The sequence below is a fragment of the Xenopus laevis genome, chromosome 1S (assembly GCF_017654675.1).
Source record: "Xenopus laevis strain J_2021 chromosome 1S, Xenopus_laevis_v10.1, whole genome shotgun sequence".
NCBI lineage: Eukaryota > Metazoa > Chordata > Amphibia > Anura > Pipidae > Xenopus > Xenopus laevis.
In genome coordinates, this window is record NC_054372.1 from 186451247 (window position 1) to 186475372 (window position 24126).

Sequence of the window (24126 nt, forward strand, 5' to 3'; positions counted from 1 at the left end):
GGACCCTAGCAACCAGATTTCTGAAATTGCAAACTGGAGAGCTGCCATGAAAAATGTTTAATAACTTAAAAACCATAAATAATAAAACATGAAAACCAATTGCAAATTGTATCAGAATATCACTCTCTACATCATACTTAACTCAAAGGTGAACAATCCCTTTAAAGGGATCCTGTCATCGGAAAACCTGTTTTTTTCAAAATACATCAGTTAATAGTGCTGCTCCAGTAGAATTCTGCACTGAAATCCATTTCTCAAAAGAGCAAACAGATTTTTTTATATTCAATTTTGAAATCTGACATGGGGCTAGACATTTTGTCAATTTCCCAGCTGCCCCCAATCATGTGACTTAGGAGAGAAATGCTTTCTGGCAGGCTGCTGGTTTTCCTTCTCAATGTAACTGAATGTGTCTCAGTGGGACATGGGTTTTTACTATTGAGTGCTGTTCTTAGATCTACCAGGCAGCTGTTATCTTGGGTTAGGGAGCTATCTGGTTACCTTCCCATTGTTCTTTTGTTTGGCTGCTGGGGGGAAAAAGGGAGGGGGTGATATCACTCCAACTTGCAGTACAGCAGTAAAGAGTGATTGAAGTTTATCGGAGCACAAGTCACATGACTTGGGGCAACTGGGAAATTGACAATATGTCTAGCCCCATGTCAGATTTCAAAATTGAATATAAAAAAATCTGTTTGCTCTTTTGAGAAATGGATTTCAGTGCAGAATTCTGCTGGAGCAGCACTATTAACTGATTCATTTTGAAAAATTTTTTTTTCCCATGACAGTATCCCTTTAAGTAAGCAACGCTTGCTACATTAAACCAAAGTGGTCACTACGTTGCTTGGGTCTTTAAAGGTGATCTAATGGCTGAGTAATAATTGGGTCACCTTTCCGAACAAGAGTCCAGGGAATCTCGGGCACAGCTTCTCTTTTTTGAAAATGCTCACCTTAAAGATTCTGAATCAAGCGGATCATCACTAAAGTTATCAGCATTGAAATCCAATGGTTCTGCATCCTGCAGCAGTTCTATTCGATCTCTTTCAGTTCTGTTGCTTGCTCGAGTATATCTGGATGCTGAAGAATAATACAAAGCAGATGCTTTACAGCAGATGTAAAACTACAAACAAAAGTCCATACTAGAGTTTTAAAGGACAAGCTGAATCAATAGGAGGTGCGAAATAATTAGGCAACCGCGGTGATTACAGTCACTAATCTCAGAAGTTCTGGTTTTACGGTGGCCATACATGGGCCGATAAAAGCTGCCGTCAGACCGTGTCGGCAGCTTTTTGGCCCGTGTAAGGGGCCCCCGATGGGCTTCGGCGATAGAGATCTGGCCGAAAGTCGGGCAGATCTCGATCGGATGGGACGAAAAACCCCGTCGAATAGATGCGGTCCTGCGATCCGACCACCCATTACTATTCGATAGGATCCGATCATTGGGCCCTAGGGCCCACGATCGGATCAGCCCGATATTGCCCACCTCAAGGTGGGCATACCGGGGAGAGATCCGCTCGTTTGGCGACATCGCCAGATGAGCGGATCTCTCCGTGTATGGCCACCTTTACTCGAGTGCATATGGACAAGAGTTCCCTGGAACAGAAGGCAATAGGAGATTATCCTGAGCTAAAGTGTTTTTCAGCCAAGTACTTATGATATTGACTTTTTGATTTTGTTTCAAGCAATGAACAGTGCCGGGGGTCTAAGGTGATTGACCCTTTCACACTTGCAATCACACATACATAAACGGTCATTTGTCTACGTACATCTGTTTGTGGTCATTTCAGTGTAAGCTGGCTCTTTCTGGTCTGAATTCACATTTCGGTTCCGGCTGGTGTCTTCTCTATTAGTAGGATATCGCTCTTTCCACTCCTGCATAACGAGTCCAATGGCTTATTAAACAGATTGTAGAGCTACACAGCAAAGTCTTCTATGACTCAACAGCCCTAATTACCCTGCTGCATAGATAACATTCCATCTTAGTTTTAAGAAGAATATATTTAAAATGCAATATACATTCTGTATGGCCTGATAATAGAGATGATATAAAAAATAATAGCGCAAAAGCTTCATGAAATTCTTTGGTTTAACTGGGAAGGTTAATTTGCTTAAAGGAACAGTAACATCAAAAAATGTGTTTTAAAGTAATAAAAATATAATGCAGTGTTGCCCTGCGCTGGTAAAACTGGTGTGTTTGCTTCAGAAACTCTACTATAGTTTATATAAATAAGCTGCTGTGTAGCCATGGGGCAGCCATTCAAGCACAGGATACACAGTAGATAACAGATAAGTACTACTATAGTTTATATAAACAAGCTGCTGTGTAGCCATGGGGGCAGCCATTCAAGCCCAGGATACACAGTAGATAACAGATAAGTACTACTATAGTTTATATAAACAAACTGCTGTGTAGCCATGGGGGCAGCCATTCAAGCACAGGATACACAGTAGATAACAGATAAGTACTACTATAGTTTATATAAACAAGCTGCTGTGTAGCCATGGGGGCAGCCATTCAAGCACAGGATACACAGTAGATAACAGATAAGTACTACTATTGTTTATATAAATAAGCTGCTGTGTAGCAATGGGGGCAGCCATTCAAAGGAGAAAAGGCTCAGGTTACACAGCAGATAAGCTCTGTAGAACATAATGGTGTTATCTGTTATCCACTATTTAACCTGTGCCATATAGACTTTTTCTATTTCCGCCATTGCTACACAGCAGCTTGTTTATATGAACTATAGTAGTGTTTATGAAGCAAACACATCAGATTTACCAGTGCAGGGCAACACTACATGATATTTTCATTACTTTAAAACACTTACGTTTTTTGGTGTTACTGTTCCTTTAAAGGAGAACTAAAGGTATTATCACTGGGGTGGGCAAATGTAAGGCACTCCCAGTAATTAGTGCTCCTGTTTGCTAAAAACTGCACTGGCCCTGGGTATTCTGTAGAATCAATTTCTTGCCCTCTTCTTCGAGTTCTTCCAACTTCTCTTCTTTCCAGTCTAAATCATGAAGAAGATGATTGTGGTGAATTAGCTTCTACAGATGTACCCCAGTTTTCTGCTAACAGGAGCTCTGGCCCTGGGTATCAGGTAATCAAATATAAGGACTGGCACGTACCTTACATTTTGGCACCCCCAGTGATCAGTCCTTTAGTTTTCCTTTAATGGTCTTCTCTACTTCCCATCATTGCTCTGACTAACCAGGAAGTTTGAAAATAAAAGGACTTTCAATTTTGCAAGGCATTCACACTAAAGGTCCACAGGCCACTTGAAGAGATTTTTATGGTCTGTATTCTGCTCTATAGACGTGTTTGTATATCATCTCAGTCTAAAGCAGTCTTCAAACTTGTGGTATGAGAAATAACTGGCTCATGAAAAAGTTTCACACATGATATAACAAAAGAGGAAAAAATATTTTATTTCAAGCTCTATTCATTGGCTTCATGTGGAACCAAGGGGTATACTGACCCATGCTGAAGTTAAACTTTAAAATCTGACTAATTATACCAAATGCGGGTGAAAAATGCCACAAATGCCAAGCAGATGGCTGTATAGTAAAGGAATTTAAATGCCAATATAAATGTCACAAATTTCTTTACTCTTGAAAAAAAAAAATAATCTTACCCTCCTGCGTGATTCACCATCTTCTAGTCTCTGACGCTTCCTTTTCTCTAAAATTCATGAACAGGGATCAATTATTGATCAGTCAGCCAATTCTGAGAAATTACTGCTTTAATTCACCCAGAGCAAGGTATAACGTTAACCTCCACAGGACAGGTATGTGATTTATATGATCTTCTGGGAGCCGTGCTCTCCTATCATTGTGTAATGGCTGAATCTGTATTAGACAGATTTCACCCAGAGCATCGTGCCCCTCATAAGTTGTGTTACAATTAGGGATGCACCGAATCCAGGATTCAGTTCGGGATTCGGCCAGGATTTGGCCTTTTTCAGCAGGATTCGGATTCCGCCTAATCCTTCTGCCCATCTGAACCTAATCCTAATTTGCATATGCAAATTAGGGACGGGGAGGGAAATCTCATGACTTTTGTCACAAAACAAATAAGTAAAAAATGTTGTCCCCTTCCCACCCCTAATTTGCATATGCATCCCTAGTTACAATCATGAGCATGATTATGTATATTTGTCTTTGGCATTTCTTATTTTTGTGCAAAGTGCAACTTGCTCTCCAGTTTCCTGGTGCGGCAGTGTTACCCTTGATACTTACCTCTTCTAATTAACTCCTTTCCTTCATCAGTTAGGTCTGAAGTCATGTCATTGTCACCCATGAACTGCTGAAACCCGAGCAAGTTCAAACAACGAGTTCCCAGAATGAAAAACAAATAAAACACACAATTAATATATAATAATAATATCAGTGCAGAAACTCAAAATCATTAGCATGAACGATTAAATCTTTCTTATTTTACACACCTGTTCCTCATCTAAAGCCGGGACTTTTACATGGCATGTAGTGTTATGAAAATGTGAAGAATCATAGGGATTGGTGAAGTAGTATGGCCAACAATGTGCAAGTCAGCCATTAGATCAGTATTATATTACGGAAACACCTTCATTATAACGCCGCTCATAAATGTAGCTAAATGTTAGAGTAACTTGTTATGTACTTCCTTCCTATTGAAATATAATCCAGCTGCAGGGATAGTTTGCAGCTGAGCAATGAGATGTGTGCAGTGAGATTAGGTTTTGGCCCATCAAAACCAATGACAAAACCAAATCCCCAAATCTTTTGGACAGTAATGTAGCATTGAGGGACTTCAATGACATTAAAATGGACTAGAAATGCTTAAGGTGGCCATAGATGCACCGATAATATTGTATGAAACAAATTTTTGTACAATATTCAATGTGTGTATGGTGAGACGAGTTGACCGATATCAGCAGAAGACTTGGATATCGGTTGGCTTGTCAGACAGGCCGGCCTGAAAATTTTGATCTAGCGCCTTTGAAGGCATCCAAACATCGGCCATTGTTAGTGCTGAATTGTCAGATACAGGTAAAATTCTATTGTTTCTTCCTGTATAAATGACGATTCAGCTCTACACGTGTGTATTGAAATGAATGATCTTTCTTGGAAACAATTTTTCCAGGAAAGATTGTAATTGCTATGTAACACTAATTTGGTTACTGTCTCTTTAAATCACCACTTACCCTTGGCAATCCAGGGGCCCTGAGTCCCTTTTGCATTGAAAAGTACTGGGAACTGGGAATTACAGCGCAGTGCCTCCACCTAGTGAACACTGAGGAAGACACCTCAGGGGGTTACACTAGGAATAATAAAAAACACAGTTTGCAATTTGAACCAATATAAACTTTATATAAACAAAAAGTAAACACTTGGGCAACTAATACACTCTGCACTCCTACACTGGGGACACGTGGGACACTCCCTAAACCACTATTAGGTGCTTAACTGTTGCTTCACACAGTCCTTGGTAGATATCACAGTCCCAATCCTCCTGAAGGGGTTAATAATCACACAGTTCAAATGATTGTCCCTTCCCCAGAGCTCTTACTCCCCAGGTAGCGCTACCTTATTCCCCAAAAGTACCTCTCCCTTTTGAATGTTGGCAGCAGCTCTCTCGTAGCAGGTAAAGGGTTAACAGCTGTCTTCAGTATGGGGCCCCACGCTTGTATCCGTGCCAGTATCCTCCCTTGGGTGGCTCACTCACCGGGGTGCTCTCAGAGGAATTCACACTGGAGATCACACACAGCTCTGCAGCAGAATCAGTCTCACTAGTGGCACCTTTCTCCTTCTGAGTTTGCAGCAACTTGGCAGGGGACAGGCTGGGCTCAATCTCCCCAGATTCAGCAGCTTCTTCTCTGCACCTCACAGTCTTACAGCTACTCACGCTGGCTCTCTCAGCTCTCTTCCTGGGAGACCCCGTGCTTTTGGCTCCAAAGTCAGGCACACCCTTTCTCCCCAGGATGCACTGGGGTTCCCAGCCTATCGGGTCACTATCCAGCATGCAACTGGGCTGGATGATGTCACTGGAAGACAAACAGGGGAAGGATTCTTCCTGTCCCCTACATTCTCCCCTTGGACAAACCGGCAACGACCTCGCTTGCCGTACGCCCTGGCATGCCTGAACAGTAAAACAGTCAATAATGTTGGTGTCACTACTGTTACCTGAGACCCTAACATTTGCCCTACATGAAGACCTGCGCTTACCCAGACCCAGTCCTTTAGATCTATCGGGGGTATCAGAGGTTTCAGGGACCACCTTCATGCCAATAGGGTTCTCCACAGTAGTCTTCTCTCGACTCAACACCTTATCCTCTTCAAGGGAGTCACTCTCACAGATGGAAGGCTCATAATAAGACTTCTGTACTGTAACATTTTTGTAAGTCTTACAATTCCGGGCCTGATGACCCATCACTTGGCACTTGTAACATCTTCCAAAGAAACTTCTACGCCTGCGGCGTACTTTACACAGTGCAGATTGGGTTTCACCTTCATCAGGAACTGGACAGTTTGGCTGGATGTGGCCAAGCTTGCCACACCGGTAACACTTAGGAATTTTCTTAGCCTCAGCTGGGGGTGGTCTGGCTCTCTCTGACAGTTGAGCTTTTAACTCCTCCAACTCTTTGCGAAGCTTCTTGTTTTCCTCCAACAGTTTAGCATCAGCAGGGGATTTCTCTGTATGCCCTGAAGTGGGACTTCGTCTGACCCTCACATAGGCATCCGCCTCCTCTCGCCGCACTCTCTCCATCAGAGCAATGTACCCAGGGGGTAACTTATCCTGGTAGTGTGCTCTAATTGTCATGGCAACAGGGTCACTATTCAGGGTCCCTCTCTTCAATTGGCGAATTCTCAGAGGATCCATTTCACCGTCTGAAATTGCACCACGGCTCACTAGCAGTCTCAGGCCTTGTTCTAGCCGCACAAGATAAACAGACAAATCTTCCTTCTCTTTTTGAAAGGTAGAGTGGAAGCGATGAAGCATCTCTGTAGCACTCTCTACAGGGCCAAACGTCACCTCCAGGACTTCAATCAGATCACCTGAAGTAGCATCAGGGTGGCCAACCATATAGGATTTAACAACATCCACGGCAGGACTGCGGAGACTCTCAAGGATCTTCCTTCTCATAGTCGTCTCGGGGCCAGTCCAATCTCTCACGGATACAACAGTGGAGTCTCTCCAGCTCTCAAAGGACTCTTCACCAGTAGGTACAGGATCTGTGCCGGAAAACACTTTAAGTCTCTTAAAATTACCCTTCCAGGCCAGCTGTGTTAGTTGGTCAGTCAGTTGTCCCAGCGTGCTCACAATCTCTGGGGTATCCAGCCGGCCACCAGACTGCCGACTCCCCTTGGAGACCACGCTCTCACAGGATGGACATCTCTTTACTTGACTCTTCCCAGCTGGTGAATCAAACAATGTCTTGTCCCGCAGCACACTTTCCTGTGCCTTCACAGCATACTGAGTAGTAAGGGCATCACCCTGGGAAGTTAACTCATCTGCATCATCAGACATATCAGGCAGAACAATCTTCCAGGGCCCTTCACTTTCAGCATCAATATCAGGGGGAACCCGGTCATGATCTATCTCTTTAGGGCTTTCTATAAGAACATTTAGTAGGACCCCAGCAGAATATCTCCGTGACGCAGCCACTCTTGGGCGGTAAAAAGTCTGTTCCCCATCGAGAATTTGGTAAATAAATTCTTCTTTCACTCTGGGCACCATAGGCCCTACAGCGGCAACCTTTTGAGGGTTAAGTCCCAATGCAGTACACCACTGGCGAACAGTTTGTGGAGTTTCAAATGAAGACATATTTTCATCAAACATATCCAGCTTCCCAGTCGATATCTCAGCAGTGCCTCCAAAATGTAACACTAATTTGGTTACTGTCTCTTTAAATCACCACTTACCCTTGGCAATCCAGGGGCCCTGAGTCCCTTTTGCATTGAAAAGTACTGGGAACTGGGAATTACAGCGCAGTGCCTCCACCTAGTGAACACTGAGGAAGACACCTCAGGGGGTTACACTAGGAATAATAAAAAACACAGTTTGCAATTTGAACCAATATAAACTTTATATAAACAAAAAGTAAACACTTGGGCAACTAATACACTCTGCACTCCTACACTGGGGACACGTGGGACACTCCCTAAACCACTATTAGGTGCTTAACTGTTGCTTCACACAGTCCTTGGTAGATATCACAGTCCCAATCCTCCTGAAGGGGTTAATAATCACACAGTTCAAATGATTGTCCCTTCCCCAGAGCTCTTACTCCCCAGGTAGCGCTACCTTATTCCCCAAAAGTACCTCTCCCTTTTGAATGTTGGCAGCAGCTCTCTCGTAGCAGGTAAAGGGTTAAAAACTGTCTTCAGTATGGGGCCCCACGCTTGTATCCGTGCCAGTATCCTCCCTTGGGTGGCTCACTCACCGGGGTGCTCTCAGAGGAATTCACACAGGAGATCACACACAGCTCTGCAGCAGAATCAGTCTCACTAGTGGCACCTTTCTCCTTCTGAGTTTGCAGCAACTTGGCAGGGGACAGGCTGGGCTCAATCTCCCCAGATTCAGCAGCTTCTTCTCTGCACCTCACAGTCTTACAGCTACTCACGCTGGCTCTCTCAGCTCTCTTCCTGGGAGACCCTGTGCTTTTGGCTCCAAAGTCAGGCACACCCTTTCTCCCCAGGATGCACTGGGGTTCCCAGCCTATCGGGTCACTATCCAGCATGCAACTGGGCTGGATGATGTCACTGGAAGACAAACAGGGGAAGGATTCTTCCTGTCCCCTACAGCTATATCTATGGCCACCTTTATCCCAATATTCTTATTGTCCAAGGGATGGTACAGAAAGCATAATGAATACTCTGTTTCAGTTATTTTAACAACAAGAAGTCTGAGTTTTAAACTTCCCACCAGGTGGCAGCAGCAGTCAACATGTCCCTGTGTGTCTGTTAAAGTTCAAAATTGTTATTGATTGAAAAGCACCCTCTCTGATGCACTCAGGTACTTCTCTGTGTTACTTCAGAGTTTCAGAGGAAACACTTTCTCTCTCTCTCTAAATATATATGCAAAAAACAGTGATTGAGAATAAATCTATATTTATTTGTTTCATTATACTGAGTGAGGATCCTTCTACTGACATACATTTCATTTTCGACCCTTCACCCACACAACTGAGTAACACTCATTAAGAAACCATATTTGTACCTTGATGCCAATAGAGGCAAAGCTTACCTGAAGTATGTTGCAATGCACAGAATCAGAACCAACATGGGGTAGTATATATAAAATACGTCGGCAATAAGAGGGAAAACTCTTAAAGATCCCATTATCTGGGGGGAGGGAAGAGAAGAAAATGAAGCTAAACAATTTTGCAAGCATTAAAGGAGAAGGAAAGGTAAAAACTAAGTAAGTTTTATCAGAAAGGTCTATATAAATACACCAGTAACCCCTCAAAGTAATGCTGCTCCGAATCCTGTCAAAAGTAACACCACATTTCTTTCCTTCTACTGTGTACACATGGGCTTCTGTATCAGACTTCCTGTTTTCAGTTTAAACCTCCAGGGCTTGGGCTTGAGCATGCTCAGTTTGCTCCTCTCTCCCTCCCTTTCCCTCCTCCCCTCCCTGCTGTAATCTGAGCCCAGAGCTATGAATGAGCAGGAAGTGATGACACACCAAGCTAATATGGCAGCTGCTATCCTAAACAAACAGAGACAGTGTCTAGAACTGTTTACTCAGGTATGCTAAAGCATTCTGCAGAATAAATATAATGTTATAGCTTGAACTATTGTGTCTAATCTTTTTAGCAATAAACTGCTTTGGTAGCTTTCCTTCTCCTTTAAGAGAATGAGCAGCTCAAAGAAGTGAAATGAACTTACAGATGTGTATGCAGTTGGCTCAATATTCTGGTGAGAGATTGATACATCCATGTGAGTCAGTCCCAAGAAGTTTAGACATAATGGAGGAGTCAAACGACAAAACAGCCTGTGAAATTGAATTTATAATAAATGCATAAAATGAATACACACATTTGGCACAACAGTTGTACAATGAATGATCTTCCTTTGATTATAATATTATTGATTATAATAATACGCAGTTTGGTGGCTTAGGTTAAGGGAACGACACCAGTTATGCTAAAAATTAGGAGACAGTTGCAGTTTGCACTTGGTGCCTGTGCAAAATGCCACATATGGAATAATAAATGAACTAGCAGTTTTTTGTAACCACTAGATGAACAAAGAACCCCAATCTAAAACGCCCCCCTCCCCAAATATCTTATTAGTCACATACACCTCAAGGGTATAAAATCAGAGTATGTAGGAATTATATTATGTAAAAACAGAAGGACTATTTACACTGAATATGGCTTACTTACATGCCACTGAACAGAAGGCTGTAGGCATCAGTTTGGTGGTGAGATGCCAAATAATAATAGTTAAACACTCGGATCCTGAAGACTGTTGAGTAAACACAGATGCTCAAGAAGAATATGGAAAGAAAGCACACCACCTAAGTACAAAGACATATGTTATAATATGTTATTTACTTTAATGGTGCACAATGCAATCAGAAGCCTTTTTACAGCCATTTAACAGCTGCAATGCGCAACCACAAAGGAGAAAGTCCCACTAACTTCGCATTACAATTAGATGGACACTTTACAGCCAGTTATAAAGGGGATTGTAAATGCTTCCTTTATAAATAAAAAGGGTTACACCTCAGTTTATTGTAAGTTTAAAGGGATTCTGTCATGATTTTTATGATGTCGTTATTATTTCTAAATGGCACTGTTTACACTGCAAATAATTCACTGTACAATATAAAATTTAATTCCTGAACCAGCAAGTGTATTTTTTTTTAGTTGTAATATTGGTGTGTAGGTGCATCTCAGGTCATTTTGCCTGGTCATGTGCTTTCAGAAAGAGCCAGCACTTTAGGATGGAACTGCTTTCTGACAGGCTGTTGTTTCTCCTACTCAATGTAACTGAATGTGTCTCAGTGGGACCTGGATTTTTACTATTGAGTGTTGTTCTTAGATCTACCAGGCAGCTGTTATCTTGTGTTAGGGAGCTGCTATCTGGTTACATCCCCATTGTTCTGTTGTTAGGCTGCTGGGAGGGAGGAGGGGTGATATCACTTCAGCTTGCAGTACAGCAGTAAAGACTGTCTGAAGTTTATCAGTGCACAAGTCACATGACTGGGGGCAGCTGGGAAACTGACAATATGTCTAGCCCAATGTGAATTTCAAAATTAAATATAAAAAAAAATCTGTTTGCTCTTTTTAGAAAAGGATTTCAGTGCAGAATTCTGCTGGATCAGCACTATTAACTGATGTGTTATCAAGAATTTTTTTTTCCATGACAGTATCCCTTTAAAGGAGAATTCAACCAGTAATTACCACCTCTACCCTGGGTAGACCCCCCTCCCTCCTCCCCCCAGCCTACCTGCCCCCCCTGGGCAAATGCCCCTAATTTTTTACTTAGCCCTCCGTGCAGATTCTGCCCATGGGAGTTCACGGGCACCATCTTCTTTCTTCTGTCTTTTTCGGCACATGCACAGTTGGAGTAAATTTTAGGGATGCACCGAATCCACTATTTTGGATTCGGCCGAATACAGAACTGAATCCGCATTTGCATATGCAAATTAGGATTCGGTTCGGCCGGGCAGAAGGATTCTTTCTTTCGGCGCATTCGCAGTGGTTTGGGACCAGACATTCACTCCAACTGCGCATGCGCCTAAAATGCTGTCAATGTACGAAGATTACCGGAGAAGAAGAAGATGGCTGCCGTGAACTCTGAGGCCAGAATCTACACGGAAGGGTGAGTAAAAAAATTAGGGGAATTTGCCCGGGGGGGGGGGTTTGGGCAGGTAGGCTGAGGGGGGGAGGTCTACCCAGGGTAGGGGGAGGGGTTTTTTAAATACGGGTTGAATTCTCCTTTAAGGAGAAAAGGAGTACCGTATATACTCGAGTATAAGCCGACCCGAGTATAAGCCGAGGTACCTAATTTTACCTACGAAAACTGGGAAAACTTATTGACTCTAGTATAAGCCTAGACACAACTACAGCCCTGTCTCCCAGCAGCGCACATTCTGCCAAAGCGACCCCCCCAGCGATCAACCGGACTTCTTTGCAAAGTTGATGGTGACAGAGAATTGCCAAACGGATTACTGTGTGCATTGTCCCACTGTCCCACTACCATGTGCAGAGGGTGCTGTTTGATATTGCCATCACTGTTAATCTTTCGTATAACCAACAGAGGGCGCTGTGTGATATTGCAGTCACTGTTAATCTTTCATATAACCAACAGAGGGCGCTGTGTGATATTGCAGTCACTGTTAATCTTTCGTATAACCAACAGAGGGCGCTGTGTGATATTGCAGTCACTGTTAATCTTTCATATAACCAACAGAGGGCGCTGTGTGATATTGCAGTCACTGTTATTCTTCCATATAACCAACAGATGGCGCTGTGTGATATTGCAGTCACTGTTATTCTTTCATATAACCAACAGAGGGCGCACTGTTATTCTTTCATATAACCAACAGAGGGCGCACTGTTATTCTTTCATATAACCAACAGAGGCCATTGTGGGATATTGCAGTCTCTCCCCAAGTGTACTGTTGGTAAAGGAATGATTAAAAGTGACTGCAATCTCAGCTACTCGTGTCGGGTACCGCTGACCCGAGTATAAGCCGAGGTAGACTTTTTCAGCACATTTTGGATGCTGAAAAACTCGGCTTATACTCGGGTATATACGGTAACTTATTGTGTGCACAGCAATATAATTACAAGAGCAGAAGCAGCCTCACTGATAACACAGGATGAGGCATTTTTCTGCTTACTGCCTTAGATGTCACTAGTAACATGGCAGCATCCACTGAGATGTATGAACATTAAGACACAAAGAATGCTACTCACCTCAACATAAATGTAGTTGTGTGTTTGTTCGGCTTGTTGTATAAACACAGCGAAGAGAGACAGGACTGGCTTGGCACTGAAGAAAGTACACTCTGACCACACAACCACCATGGAGAATAAAGCCAAAATAACAGCAAGTATTCTGGAACACCAAAGCCGCAGGAGGCACTCCCAGTACCATTCTGTGTGTGTGTGAAAGATTTTGGTAAATATTTCAAAGCAATGACCTCCAACCCAAAACTGATTAAGGGGAACTGACGCCTTCCTCCCCCCAAAAAAAGTATTTATAAGACCTTCTCTTTGGGCAACTGTGGGCACAGGATCAACATATGAAACCCTCCAAAATGCAGGACCAAGAAAGTAGACCAAATTTGCATAATGGCCTGGCTGCACTCCACCCACTGGTTTGTCCAACCTACTACGAGATACGGTCTCCTGTCTCTCTTAAAGGAAAACTATACCCCTAAAAGAATATTTGAGCAACAGATTGCTTATATCAACTTAAGTAGCAATTAAAGAATCTTACCAAACTGGAATATATATTTAAGTAAAAATTGCCCTTTTACAACTCTTGCCTTGAACCACCATTTAGTGATGGTCTGTGTGCTGTCTCAGAGATCACCTGACCAGAAATACTACAGCTCTAACTGTAACAGGAAGGTGTGGGAGCAAAAGACACAACTCTGCCTGTTAATTGGCTCATGTGACCTAACATGTATGGTTTGTTTGTGTGCACCATGAATAATACGATCCCAGGGGCCGGCCCTTATTTTTTAAAATCGCAGTTTTCTATTTAGGATTAACCAATGCACATACTACTAAAAAAAGTATATTATTCTGAAAATGGTTTATTTGCATGAGGCAGGGTTTTACATATGAGCTGTTTTCTGCAATTTATTTTTATAGAGACCTACATTGCATGAGGGGTATAGTTTTCCTTTAACAGAAATTTGAGTTACAAAAATGACAAAAGCATAAAAATGCCTTTTTCTCATTAGCACCATTACTGGGGAACTCAAGAGCAACAACGGGGGGTGTCCCAAAGCCTTGAAGCAGAGTGGGATCCCAGAGATAAGAGCACCACTAAACGAACTGCTGTCAGAAACTTTCACCCTACCTGGGAAATTGTGTTATTAAGCCACCTAACAACCTGCCTGGGAAGAAGAGGTTGTATTTAGATACAACTCCTGCCAAGTTCCAGGTAAGCTGTTGGCTCCTGAGGAAACTATAACAAGTCCTGAAGAGATGCTGATGTTTAAAGGGCTTAAAAGAGAAGGAAAGGCTAAAACTAAGTAAGTTTTATCAGAAAGGTCTATATAAATACACCAGTAAACCCGCAAAGTAATGCTGCTCTGAGTCCTCTGTCAAAAGAAACACAGGATTTCTTTCCTACTATTGTGTACTCATGGGCTTCTGTATCAGACTTCCTGTTTTCAGCTTAAACCTCCAGGGCTTGGGCTTGAGCATGCTCAGTTTGCTCCTCTCCCCTCCCTGCAGTAATCTGAGCCCAGAGCTATGAGTGAGCAGGGAGAGACTCAGGCAGAAAGTGATGTCACACCAAGCTAATATGGCAGCTGCTGTGCTAAACAAATGGAGAAAGTGTCTAGAGCAGTTTACTCAGGTATGAAAAAGCATTCTGAAGAATGAATATAGTGTTATAGCTTGCACTATTGTGGCTAATCTAGTGGCAATAAACTGCTTCGGTAGCTTTCCTTCTCCTTTAAAGGCATGAGGTTGAGTCCAGCAAAAACATGCTCTGGTTTTGTTTCAGCAGCCCTTTCCTGCAAAATGGGTATCCCTATCCTCATGGTTTTTTTACATGTCCCAAAGTGCACCATCCAGAAGTGTATTTTTTTAGTTTCATACCAACAGTAGGGGGCAGATTCACTAAGGGTCGAATTTCGAAGTAAAAAATACTTCGAAATTCGACCCTCGAATTGAAATCCTTCGACTTCGAATATCGAAGTCGAAGGATTTAGCGCTAAACGTTCGTTCGATCGATCAAAGGATTTTTCATTCGATCGAACGATTAAATCCTTCGAATCGATTCGAAGGATTTTAATCCAACGATCGAAGGAAAATCCTTCGATCAAAAAAAGTTTAGCAAGCCTATGGGGACCTTCCCCATAGGCTAACATTGACTTCGTTAGGTTTTATCTGCCGAAGTAGGGGGTCGAAGTTTTTTTTAAAGGGAAAGTACTTCGACTATCGAATGGTCGAACGATTTTTCGTTCGAAACGTTTGAATCGAAGTCGAAGGTCGTAGTCGAAGTACCCAAAAAATACTTCGAAATTCGAAGTATTTTTCATTCGAATCCTTCACTCGAGCTTAGTGAATGGGCCCCTAGGTGTGTACAGACGACGCATGATCCAGCTTTCTGGCTCCTGGTGGGGGAAGGTGTGGACAAACTGTTTTGCTGCACTTGTTTCATTCTTAGCCACATCCTCCAGGTGAAAGGCTTGTTCCAGGAGATTGCTCCACTGCACTTGTGTCCGGCGATGTCTCTGAACAGCATATATCACCTGTGGGGAAGAAATAAAAAAAATCAAACTTTAAGATCAGATGATATCCTTGGTTTGAACACACTTTTGTTATAAGCTGCTTGAGTGCAGTAACCTAAGCTAACCAACCATCTCTTAAAGGGGGAAGTATAGTCTAAACTAGAATAAAGCTCGAAATGCTGTATTTTATATACTAAGCATAAATATGAAATTAATGCACCACAAACCTGATCAAACAATTGATTTATGCTTTCAAATTTGGCCACAGGGGGGTCACCATCTTGTAACTTTGTTAAACATCTTTGCAAGACCAAGACTGTGCACATGCTCAGTTGGTCTGGGCTGCTTAGGGATGTCATAAATTCAAATAAATTCAAAACAGCACAAATCAGTAGCCGATACAGCAAGACTGATTAATAATCAGAATATACAGACTGCACTGGGTCCTGTGTTGTCATGTAATCTAATGTGGATTTTATAGTTTTTGTATTGTTTTATACAAACTTTCTCCAACTCTGCAGAACCAGTGGCTGCAGCAAAATAATCCTCCAAATAGAATCCAAGTTTATCTGTTTAAATCTGGCTCCATAATCTTTGTCCCTGCAGCTGGAGTTGGAAACAGTAAAGGGAATGTAAAGGCAAAAATAAAATCGAACACAAATTTTGACATAGTCGCCGACTGCTCTACAGGGAAAAAAACAAAGCTGCTTGAGTTCTGCATGGCTGGGAAGTAAGGCGGGGGCTCCCCCTGCTGTTCATAAGTATGATTGTTTCCCTGCTCAGCAGTTAGGGACCTTCTGATAATTCTTATCCACAGCAGTAAATGAAGGGAGAATTTCACTGCATACAGTCAGGTTTCTTATAAAAACTATACACATTTTTTAAATTAAAGTATATTGGAGGTTTCTTTTTCATTTAAGATAGTAAAAATAGGAGTTTATATTTTTGCCTTTACATGCCCTAATAAAAGAAAAGCAAATATCTGATTGGTTGATATGGTTTACTGTCCTGGTGCAATATGTGTGCTTCTAAAGGTGGCCATACACAGGCAGATTAAAGCTACCGATACAGGTCCTTTAGCTCCCGATCGATATCAGGCCATAAATTGGGCAGATATCGATCGGTCAAGTTTGATTTTTTTTTTCTGCGATCCAGGACCGCATCAGCTAGTTGATACGGTCATGTGACCGGTCAGCACCCATTTGTAGCATTGTAATCCGATCCGAAATAATTGTTTGCTTACTAGCCTCTCTCTATATCTCTATTTCTAGAATGCATGCAAACAAAAACAAGAACAGCCTGCTATTTTGCTAGAAATTAAATTATACTCATCAGGTAATATAAACACCAGTGCAACCATAGTATGCGTCTACAACCTTTTAAAACATGATCTTTTTGAAATGTCACTGCTTTAAACAGTAGAATATATATTATAATATAGAATTCTAGCCAAGCATTATGTAAAAAAAATTTATTCTGATGATAGCAGTTAGCAATTTTGCACGATTCTGACCCAATTGGCATTCTTAAGGTGGCCATACACATAGAGAACCGAAATCGTCAAAGGAGCGGATCTCTCCCCAATATGTCCACCTTGAAGTGGGAGATATTGGGCTGATCCAATCGTGGGCCCTAGGATTGAACAATTGGATCGTAATGTATGGCAAACGGGTGGTCGGAATGCGCAACAGCATCAACGAACAGATGTGCCTCGATCCGACAGGATTTTTAGCCCTGTCTGATCAATATCTGGCCAACTTTCAGCCAGATATCAATGGGGGAAGCCCATCAGAGGGCCCCACACACGGGCCAATAAGCTGCTGACCTGGTCTGTTGGCAGCTTTTATTGGCCCGTGTATGGACAGCTTTAGGTGGCTTTCTTGCTGCAGCCCTTTCTCCTCCCCCCCCTGCACTCAGCTTTTCAGCTCAGATGAATTAGAGCTCACTCCTATTCTGATTTATGTATTTGTTCAAAGGTACCTGCTTGTGAAGTTTCACTAGTGTTTTCTCACTAGGATAACTGATATTCTTCTCTTCGAAGTCTTCATAATCGTCCATGTTCCTCCCCATCTTCTCCTGGTATTCAGTTGGGCACTAGAATTTGCAGATATAAATGTTATTCAACATGATGATGATGATGATATAGTATAATACAGAAAATAGAACCAGCCTTTCCCCCTAAACAAAGCATATGGGTAAAGCTGATGAAATGTACATCTATAATAAACACTACTACAAGTCACTTAGATGTTTGGTGCATAAAGGGAAAGTTGAAGGAATGTGGCAAAGAAAAGGTTGATGGTGAATTATAAGATGAATGCTGCAACCCATCGGACACCAAAAAGAATCGGTGCAACATCACTGTTACCATGACAACATGTAGCTGCATGGGCATCATTGCCTGTATATCACATTTGACACATGCACTTTCGCAGAACTGATGTTACAGAAATATTGGAATATTACCTTTTTTAAAATGGTATCAACACATTTGCGCAGAGGATGGTTGTATTTAATACATTCGTTGATTTTGTGAACTTCCTGTAAAACAAAGATATGGCGTTTGATGAGCGAGTGCTATTTATTCTTAGATTTTTGTGGCAACATGAAGCATAAGGCAGTGCTTGCAGTCGTAAACCATAATAATGCAGATGTTCTGTACCTCCATAAAATCCTCTAATGTCTCTTCTGCGTCTGCCTTCTCTGTCATGAGCTTAGCTGCCTTGAAGTAGGTTTTCATCAGTAGGTAGCCCTTCTTTGCTCCATTCCATTGGGAGCGAGGAATTTCAACCAAACCGTATCCCATCAACAAAACCAGGAGGAACAGACCCCAAGTGTTGGCTGCTGCTATCCCAATGGTTTGCAGTTGGTACCTTGAAACAAAAATGGAAATGGATAGATCAGTTTGACTTACTTAGATCCCAAACTTCATGCACATAAGATTTCTGTATATAACATTACGACTAAAACATTGGCTCTCAAGCAAGAATGATGAGTGTTCTGGTTTAACTGTGGCTAAATAGCCACACATTGAGGATCCATGGAAATTCTTCATTCTTTGAACTTAGAATTCTAAAAATCAGTTCAACTGATAGAAGTTTAATGTAGCCAGTTTGAACACACCTAGTTTACCACTGCCCTATCTGCAATTAGGGTTGCCACCTTTTCTGGAAAAAAATACCGGCCTCCTATATATTTATCTTTTTTCCCTATTAATAACATTGGGGTCAACCATCATTTTTACCGGCTAGAGCATGAAAAGGAGAACTAAAGCTTAACTAAAGAAGTAGCTAGAAATGTTGTACATTATGTTTTGTGCTTCTGTACCAGCCCAAGGCAACCACAGCCCTTTAGCAGTAAAGATCTGTGTCTCCAAAGATGCCCCAGTAGCTCCCCGTCTTCTTTTCTGCTGATTCACTGCACATGCTCTGTGCTGCTGTCACTTACTGAGTTTAGGGACCCACTCACAATATACAGTACACATAGAATAGAAATGTCACAGTATAAGGCTGATTAGTAATTAATACAGATAATTACTACATGGCAGCACAGAAACCAGTGCAATTAGCATCAGAATTTAATAATCAGCAAACCTGTAGCATCAGCTTATATTACAGGGGAAGCTCATTTTCTGCTGGATAATAAGTGACGAGCCCTAAGCTTAGCTTCTCAACAGCCAATCAGAGCCCACTGAGCATGTGAGTGTCACAGACACTTTCCAAGATGGTGACCCCCTGTGACAAGTTTGAAGTCCTGGATCATTGCTGCTATTGACAAGCTGAAACGTAAGGCTGGTGCAATAAGTTCAATATTCATTTTAAGGGTTTAGTTCTCCTTTAAAAGCATCAAGGATGGTACAGTATATACATACAGCCTGCAACTGTTATGTGTGTATTTAGTGACAGCAATAAACATAACTCGGAGTACAAAAAAAAAATTTTTTTAAACTAAATTGTCCCAAATTATGCTTATGACTTGGAGCACAGGGATTCTTTAAGCATTAGTGCAGACTATTGAGAAGCATAGAGAATTTTAGTGGGTTTTCCAAAATAAAACAGTGATCAATGATCCACTCATACATTTCTATTTATTTGCTTTGTGTACTTAACTTTTTTCAATCAACATGGAAAATACATTAGTATATTAAAGGAACAGTAACACCAAGATGGAATCATTGTAAAGTAATTAACATATAATATACTGTTACCATGCACTGCTAACAGCTGTATGTTTGCTTCAGAAAGACGACTATGTGGGGCAGCCATTCAAGATAGAACAAAGGAGAAACGGTGCAGATTAGCCCTGTTCAATACAATGGTGTTTTATCTGCTGTGTATCCTGTGCTTCAATGGCTGCCCCCATGGCTACACAGCAACTTCTTTATCAACTATAGTAGTACTTATCTGTTATCTACTGTGTATCCTGTGCTTGAATGGCTGCCCCCCATGGCTACACAGCAGCTTGTTTATATAAACTATAGTAGTACTTATCTGTTATCTACTGTGTATCCTGTGCTTGAATGGCTGCCCCCCATGGCTACACAGCAACTTGTTTATATAAACTATAGTAGTACTTATCTGTTATCTACTGTGTATCCTGTGCTTGAATGGCTGCCCCAAGGCTACACAGCAGCTTATTTATATAACTATAGTAGTACTTATCTGTTATCTACTGTGTATCCTGTGCTTGAATGGCTGTCCCCATGGCTACACAGCAGCTTGTTTATATAAACTATAGTAGTACTTATCTGTTATCTACTGTGTTTCCTGGGCTTGAATGGCTGCCCCCATGGCTACACAGCAGCTTGTTTATATAAACTATAGTAGTACTTATCTGTTATCTACTGTGTATCCTGTGCTTGAATGGCTGCCCCCATGGCTACACAGCAGCTTGTTTATATAAACTATAGTAGTACTTATCTGTTATCTACTGTGTATCCTGTGCTTGAATGGCTGCCCCCATGGCTACACAGCAGCTTGTTTATATAAACTATAGTAGTACTTATCTGTTATCTACTGTGTTTCCTGGGCTTGAATGGCTGCCCCCATGGCTACACAGCAGCTTGTTTATATAAACTATAGTAGTACTTATCTGTTATCTACTGTGTATCCTGTGCTTGAATGGCTGCCCCCATGGCTACACAGCAGCTTGTTTATATAAACTATAGTAGTACTTATCTGTTATCTACTGTGTATCCTGTGCTTGAATGGCTGCCCCCATGGCTACACAGCAGCTTGTTTATATAAACTATAGTAGGGTTTCTGAAGCAAACACTCCAGTATTACCAGTGCAGGGCAACCGTACATTATATTTTAATTACTTTGATACACTTTCAGTTTTTGGTGTTACTTTAAAAACAGAGTTGTCATAGTTGGAGGTACCATCAACGGAGGAGACAAAGTCTAAAGAATTTAAATTCCAACACCACAGTTCATATCTGAAGTGTGAGCTAGAAGTTTCTGACGCCTGGCAAGCTTTCTGGCCGAAGTTACAGAAAAACTTACCATTCCAGATGTAAATTAGGGTTGACAGCAACATATATTAAGAGTGTTCCAAAGATTAACAAGTAGGTGCCATAATAAATTGCATTTTCAATCAGAGCTGTTTTAATCTTTCCTGTAATGGAAAAGCCTCCGGAGCGAGCGTAGGATTGCATGAAGGGCAAGAGAATCCTACAGGAGAGGTACAGATTAGGTTCCATGAAGCAGGATAACAGCAACAGCATTACAACAATGGTAAACACAAGTCTGTTCTACTGCTGTACTGTATCTGTACGACTAGTCACAAGACTTGGCAAAATAGCTGACTGTGTATACATATACAGGTATGGGACCTCTTATCCAGAATGCTCGGGACCTGGAGCTATACAAATAACGGATCTTTATACCTTAAGTCTACTAGAAAATCATGTAAACATTAAATAAACCCAATAGGTTGGTTTTGCTTCCAATAAGGATTAATTATATCTTAGTTGGGATCAAGTACAAGATACTGTTTTATTATTACACAGAAAAAGGAAATAATTTTTAAAAATGTACATTATTAGATTATAATGGAGTCTATGGGAGACGGCCTTTGCAAAATTGGATCTATCTGGATAACGGATTTCTGGATAACAGATCCCATACCTGTACAGGTATTGTATCTAGGAATCTGATATCCAGAGAGCAGTATAGGCATTAATAGTCCCAGTGGAATAATAATACATACTTTTTTTTTTTTTACTGTAATCTGTTTAATGTGATTTAAAGCCTGTATAATCTGGACCTAATAAAGCATCTTTGTCTAAATAGATCAGATAGATAAGATTCTTTATTTGTCACATGCACAGTTATACAGGTACAACATGCAGTGAAATGCATCCTGATCCACTTTTTTTAGACTGTGCAAAATTAAACATACTAGTTAAATACAGAAGTACAAAAGAATTACCAAAAAAAATAAGAATTCTACGAAAACTTTTAAATTAAGTATAGCAGCAGAGCAGATGTAGTGCAAGATGAACCATGCTATTTACATAAGTGACTGAGTATAAAAATGTAAAAATATAAAAAAAACAGCACAGCAGTACAGTAGACAAAATAACCATATTACATGAAGTGACGGTGAAATAAATGTAAATGGACTGTACTATGATTGCTGTGGGTTTCTACATGTAGAAAAAAAAAATTATTTAGCCCAAATTGAACTCATGATGTTATTATTTTGTAGGGATGCACCGAATCCAGGATTCGGTTCGGGATTCGGCCTTTTTCAGTAGGATTCGGTCGAATCCTTCAGCCCGGCCGAACCGAATTTGCATATGCAAATTAGGGGTGGGGAGGGAAATCGCATGACTTTTTGTCACAAAACAAAGAAGTAAAAAAAAATTCCCCTTCCTACCCCTAATTTGCATATGCCTAATTAGGGTACGGATTCGGTTCGTCATTCGGCCGAATCTTTTCACAAAGGATTCGGGGGTTCGGCCGAATCCAAAATAGTGGATTCGGTGCATCCCTATTATTTTGAGTGTGATATTCTTTTAGATTGCTTCTTCATGTTAATGTGCATGGATTGAATATATTATATTTTGAATATATTATATATCTGATTTATAGCTAGCAGGTTTCTGCTTTTTATGTAATTCTGAGCCAAATAAGTCAGGGGTCTAAAATTCCTTATTTACGTGCAACAATTTTGCTTGCTCCAAATGCATTAAAGTCAATGGGTGTTTTTCTTGAGGGGACTTTTTTTGTCTCAGTGACTTTTTTGCCCAAATGCATTAGGCTTTAAACACACGGGAAGATTCGGGGAGATTTAGTCGCCTGGCGACTAATCGCGTCTTTTTCGGGGCATCAATCTCCCCGAACTGCCTTCCCCATGCTAAAATGAAAAAATGCCTGTGGCAATGCGCTCACAGCACTTCGATTTCCAGTGCTGTGAAGTGCTGCGAATGCATTGCCACAGACGGTTTTTCATTTTAGCAGGCGGAAGGCAAGTGGAAGGCAGATCAGCCCCGAAGGAGAGGCAACTAAATCTCACCGAATCTGCCCGTGTGCTAAAGCCCTTAAAGTCAATGGCCGTTTTTCTTGAGGGGACATTTTTTGTCTCATTTTTTTGTCCAAATGCAATAAAGTCAATGGGAGTTTTTTCTTATGGCAACTTTTTTTGTCTCTGCGACTTTTGCGCAGTGGATTTTCGAGTGCATATCAAGCTTGTATACGTAGGCTAATCTCTTCAAACACAATCTTTTCAGGGGTTGCCTTGTCCTTTAATGGATATGAGTTGCTGTGCAACTGTCTGCATATTGCTGGATATTACTAGGGTTGCCACCTGTTCGGTTTTGACCCAAACAGTTCGGATTTTCTAAGGCCTGTTGTGGTCTCAACTTTCTGTTCGGTTTTCAGCCATGTGAAAACCTAACAATAATCTGGCCAAATGAAAACCAATTAAATACTAAGATACTCACATTGACATGGCTTAGTAGTTGTTATGAAGTGAGGTTAATTTATTGTTATTAAAGAAACAGAAATAAGCAAATTAGTCAAAAATAAAAAAAAAATAGGTTTTTCTAAATGAGCATTGCTGCATTTCAGAGCTTTCTGGATAACTGATTTCTGTTTAATAGATCCCATACCTGTGGTCTTACTCATCAGGCAGAATAGATAGATGTAGGGTTTCCAGCCCTGTGTGTTTCAACTGGACATCTTAGTTTGTAAAACGGCTGTCTGTTCAAAACTTTCTGTCCCATTTAAAACATTGTGAAAACTGGACAGAAATCCAGCAATTTGCATATAAGTGATGTAATAACCCTGACCCAGCTTCATAACTCCTCAACATCATCACGCCCACCCCAAGATCACTGCTCCACCCCCAATGCTATCTGCCCCGCCCCCATTGTTCGGGTTTAGCCACCAGCAAAGGAGACAACCCTAGATATTACCCAGAATTGTAGTGGAGTGTACAATCTATAAAAAATAGGGATGCACCAAGTCCACTATTTTGGATTCGGCCGAAACCCCGAATCCTTCGCGAAAGATTGGGCCGAATACCGAACCAAATCCTAATTTGCATATGCAAATTAGTGGTGGGAAGGGAAACCATTTTTTACTTCCTTGTTTTTTGACAAAAAGTCACGTAATTTCCCTCCCTCCTATGCAAATTAGGATTCGGTTCGGCCGGGCAGAAGGATTCGGCCGAATCCTGCTGAATCCTGAACCGAATCCTGGATTCAGTGC

General features: G+C 41.4%; 1 protein-coding gene across 1 annotated transcript in view; it reads right to left on the reverse strand.

Annotated features, from left to right (window-relative positions):
- Nucleotides 1-24126, reverse strand: part of lmbrd2.S (LMBR1 domain containing 2 S homeolog) — a 34983-nt gene that overhangs the window by 1122 nt on the left and 9735 nt on the right. Inside the window, exons 5-18 of the mRNA XM_018244517.2 lie at nt 20914-21081; nt 18072-18282; nt 17876-17950; nt 17390-17503; nt 15250-15430; nt 13324-13326; nt 12909-13090; nt 10365-10498; nt 9865-9970; nt 9221-9318; nt 4234-4337; nt 3630-3676; nt 1761-1866; nt 945-1071 (exon numbers count right to left, since the gene is read on the reverse strand). Of these exons, the coding sequence (XP_018100006.1) occupies nt 945-1071; nt 1761-1866; nt 3630-3676; nt 4234-4337; nt 9221-9318; nt 9865-9970; nt 10365-10498; nt 12909-13090; nt 13324-13326; nt 15250-15430; nt 17390-17503; nt 17876-17950; nt 18072-18282; nt 20914-21081 (1656 nt within the window). The remainder of the gene's footprint in view (nt 1-944; nt 1072-1760; nt 1867-3629; nt 3677-4233; nt 4338-9220; nt 9319-9864; nt 9971-10364; nt 10499-12908; nt 13091-13323; nt 13327-15249; nt 15431-17389; nt 17504-17875; nt 17951-18071; nt 18283-20913; nt 21082-24126) is intronic.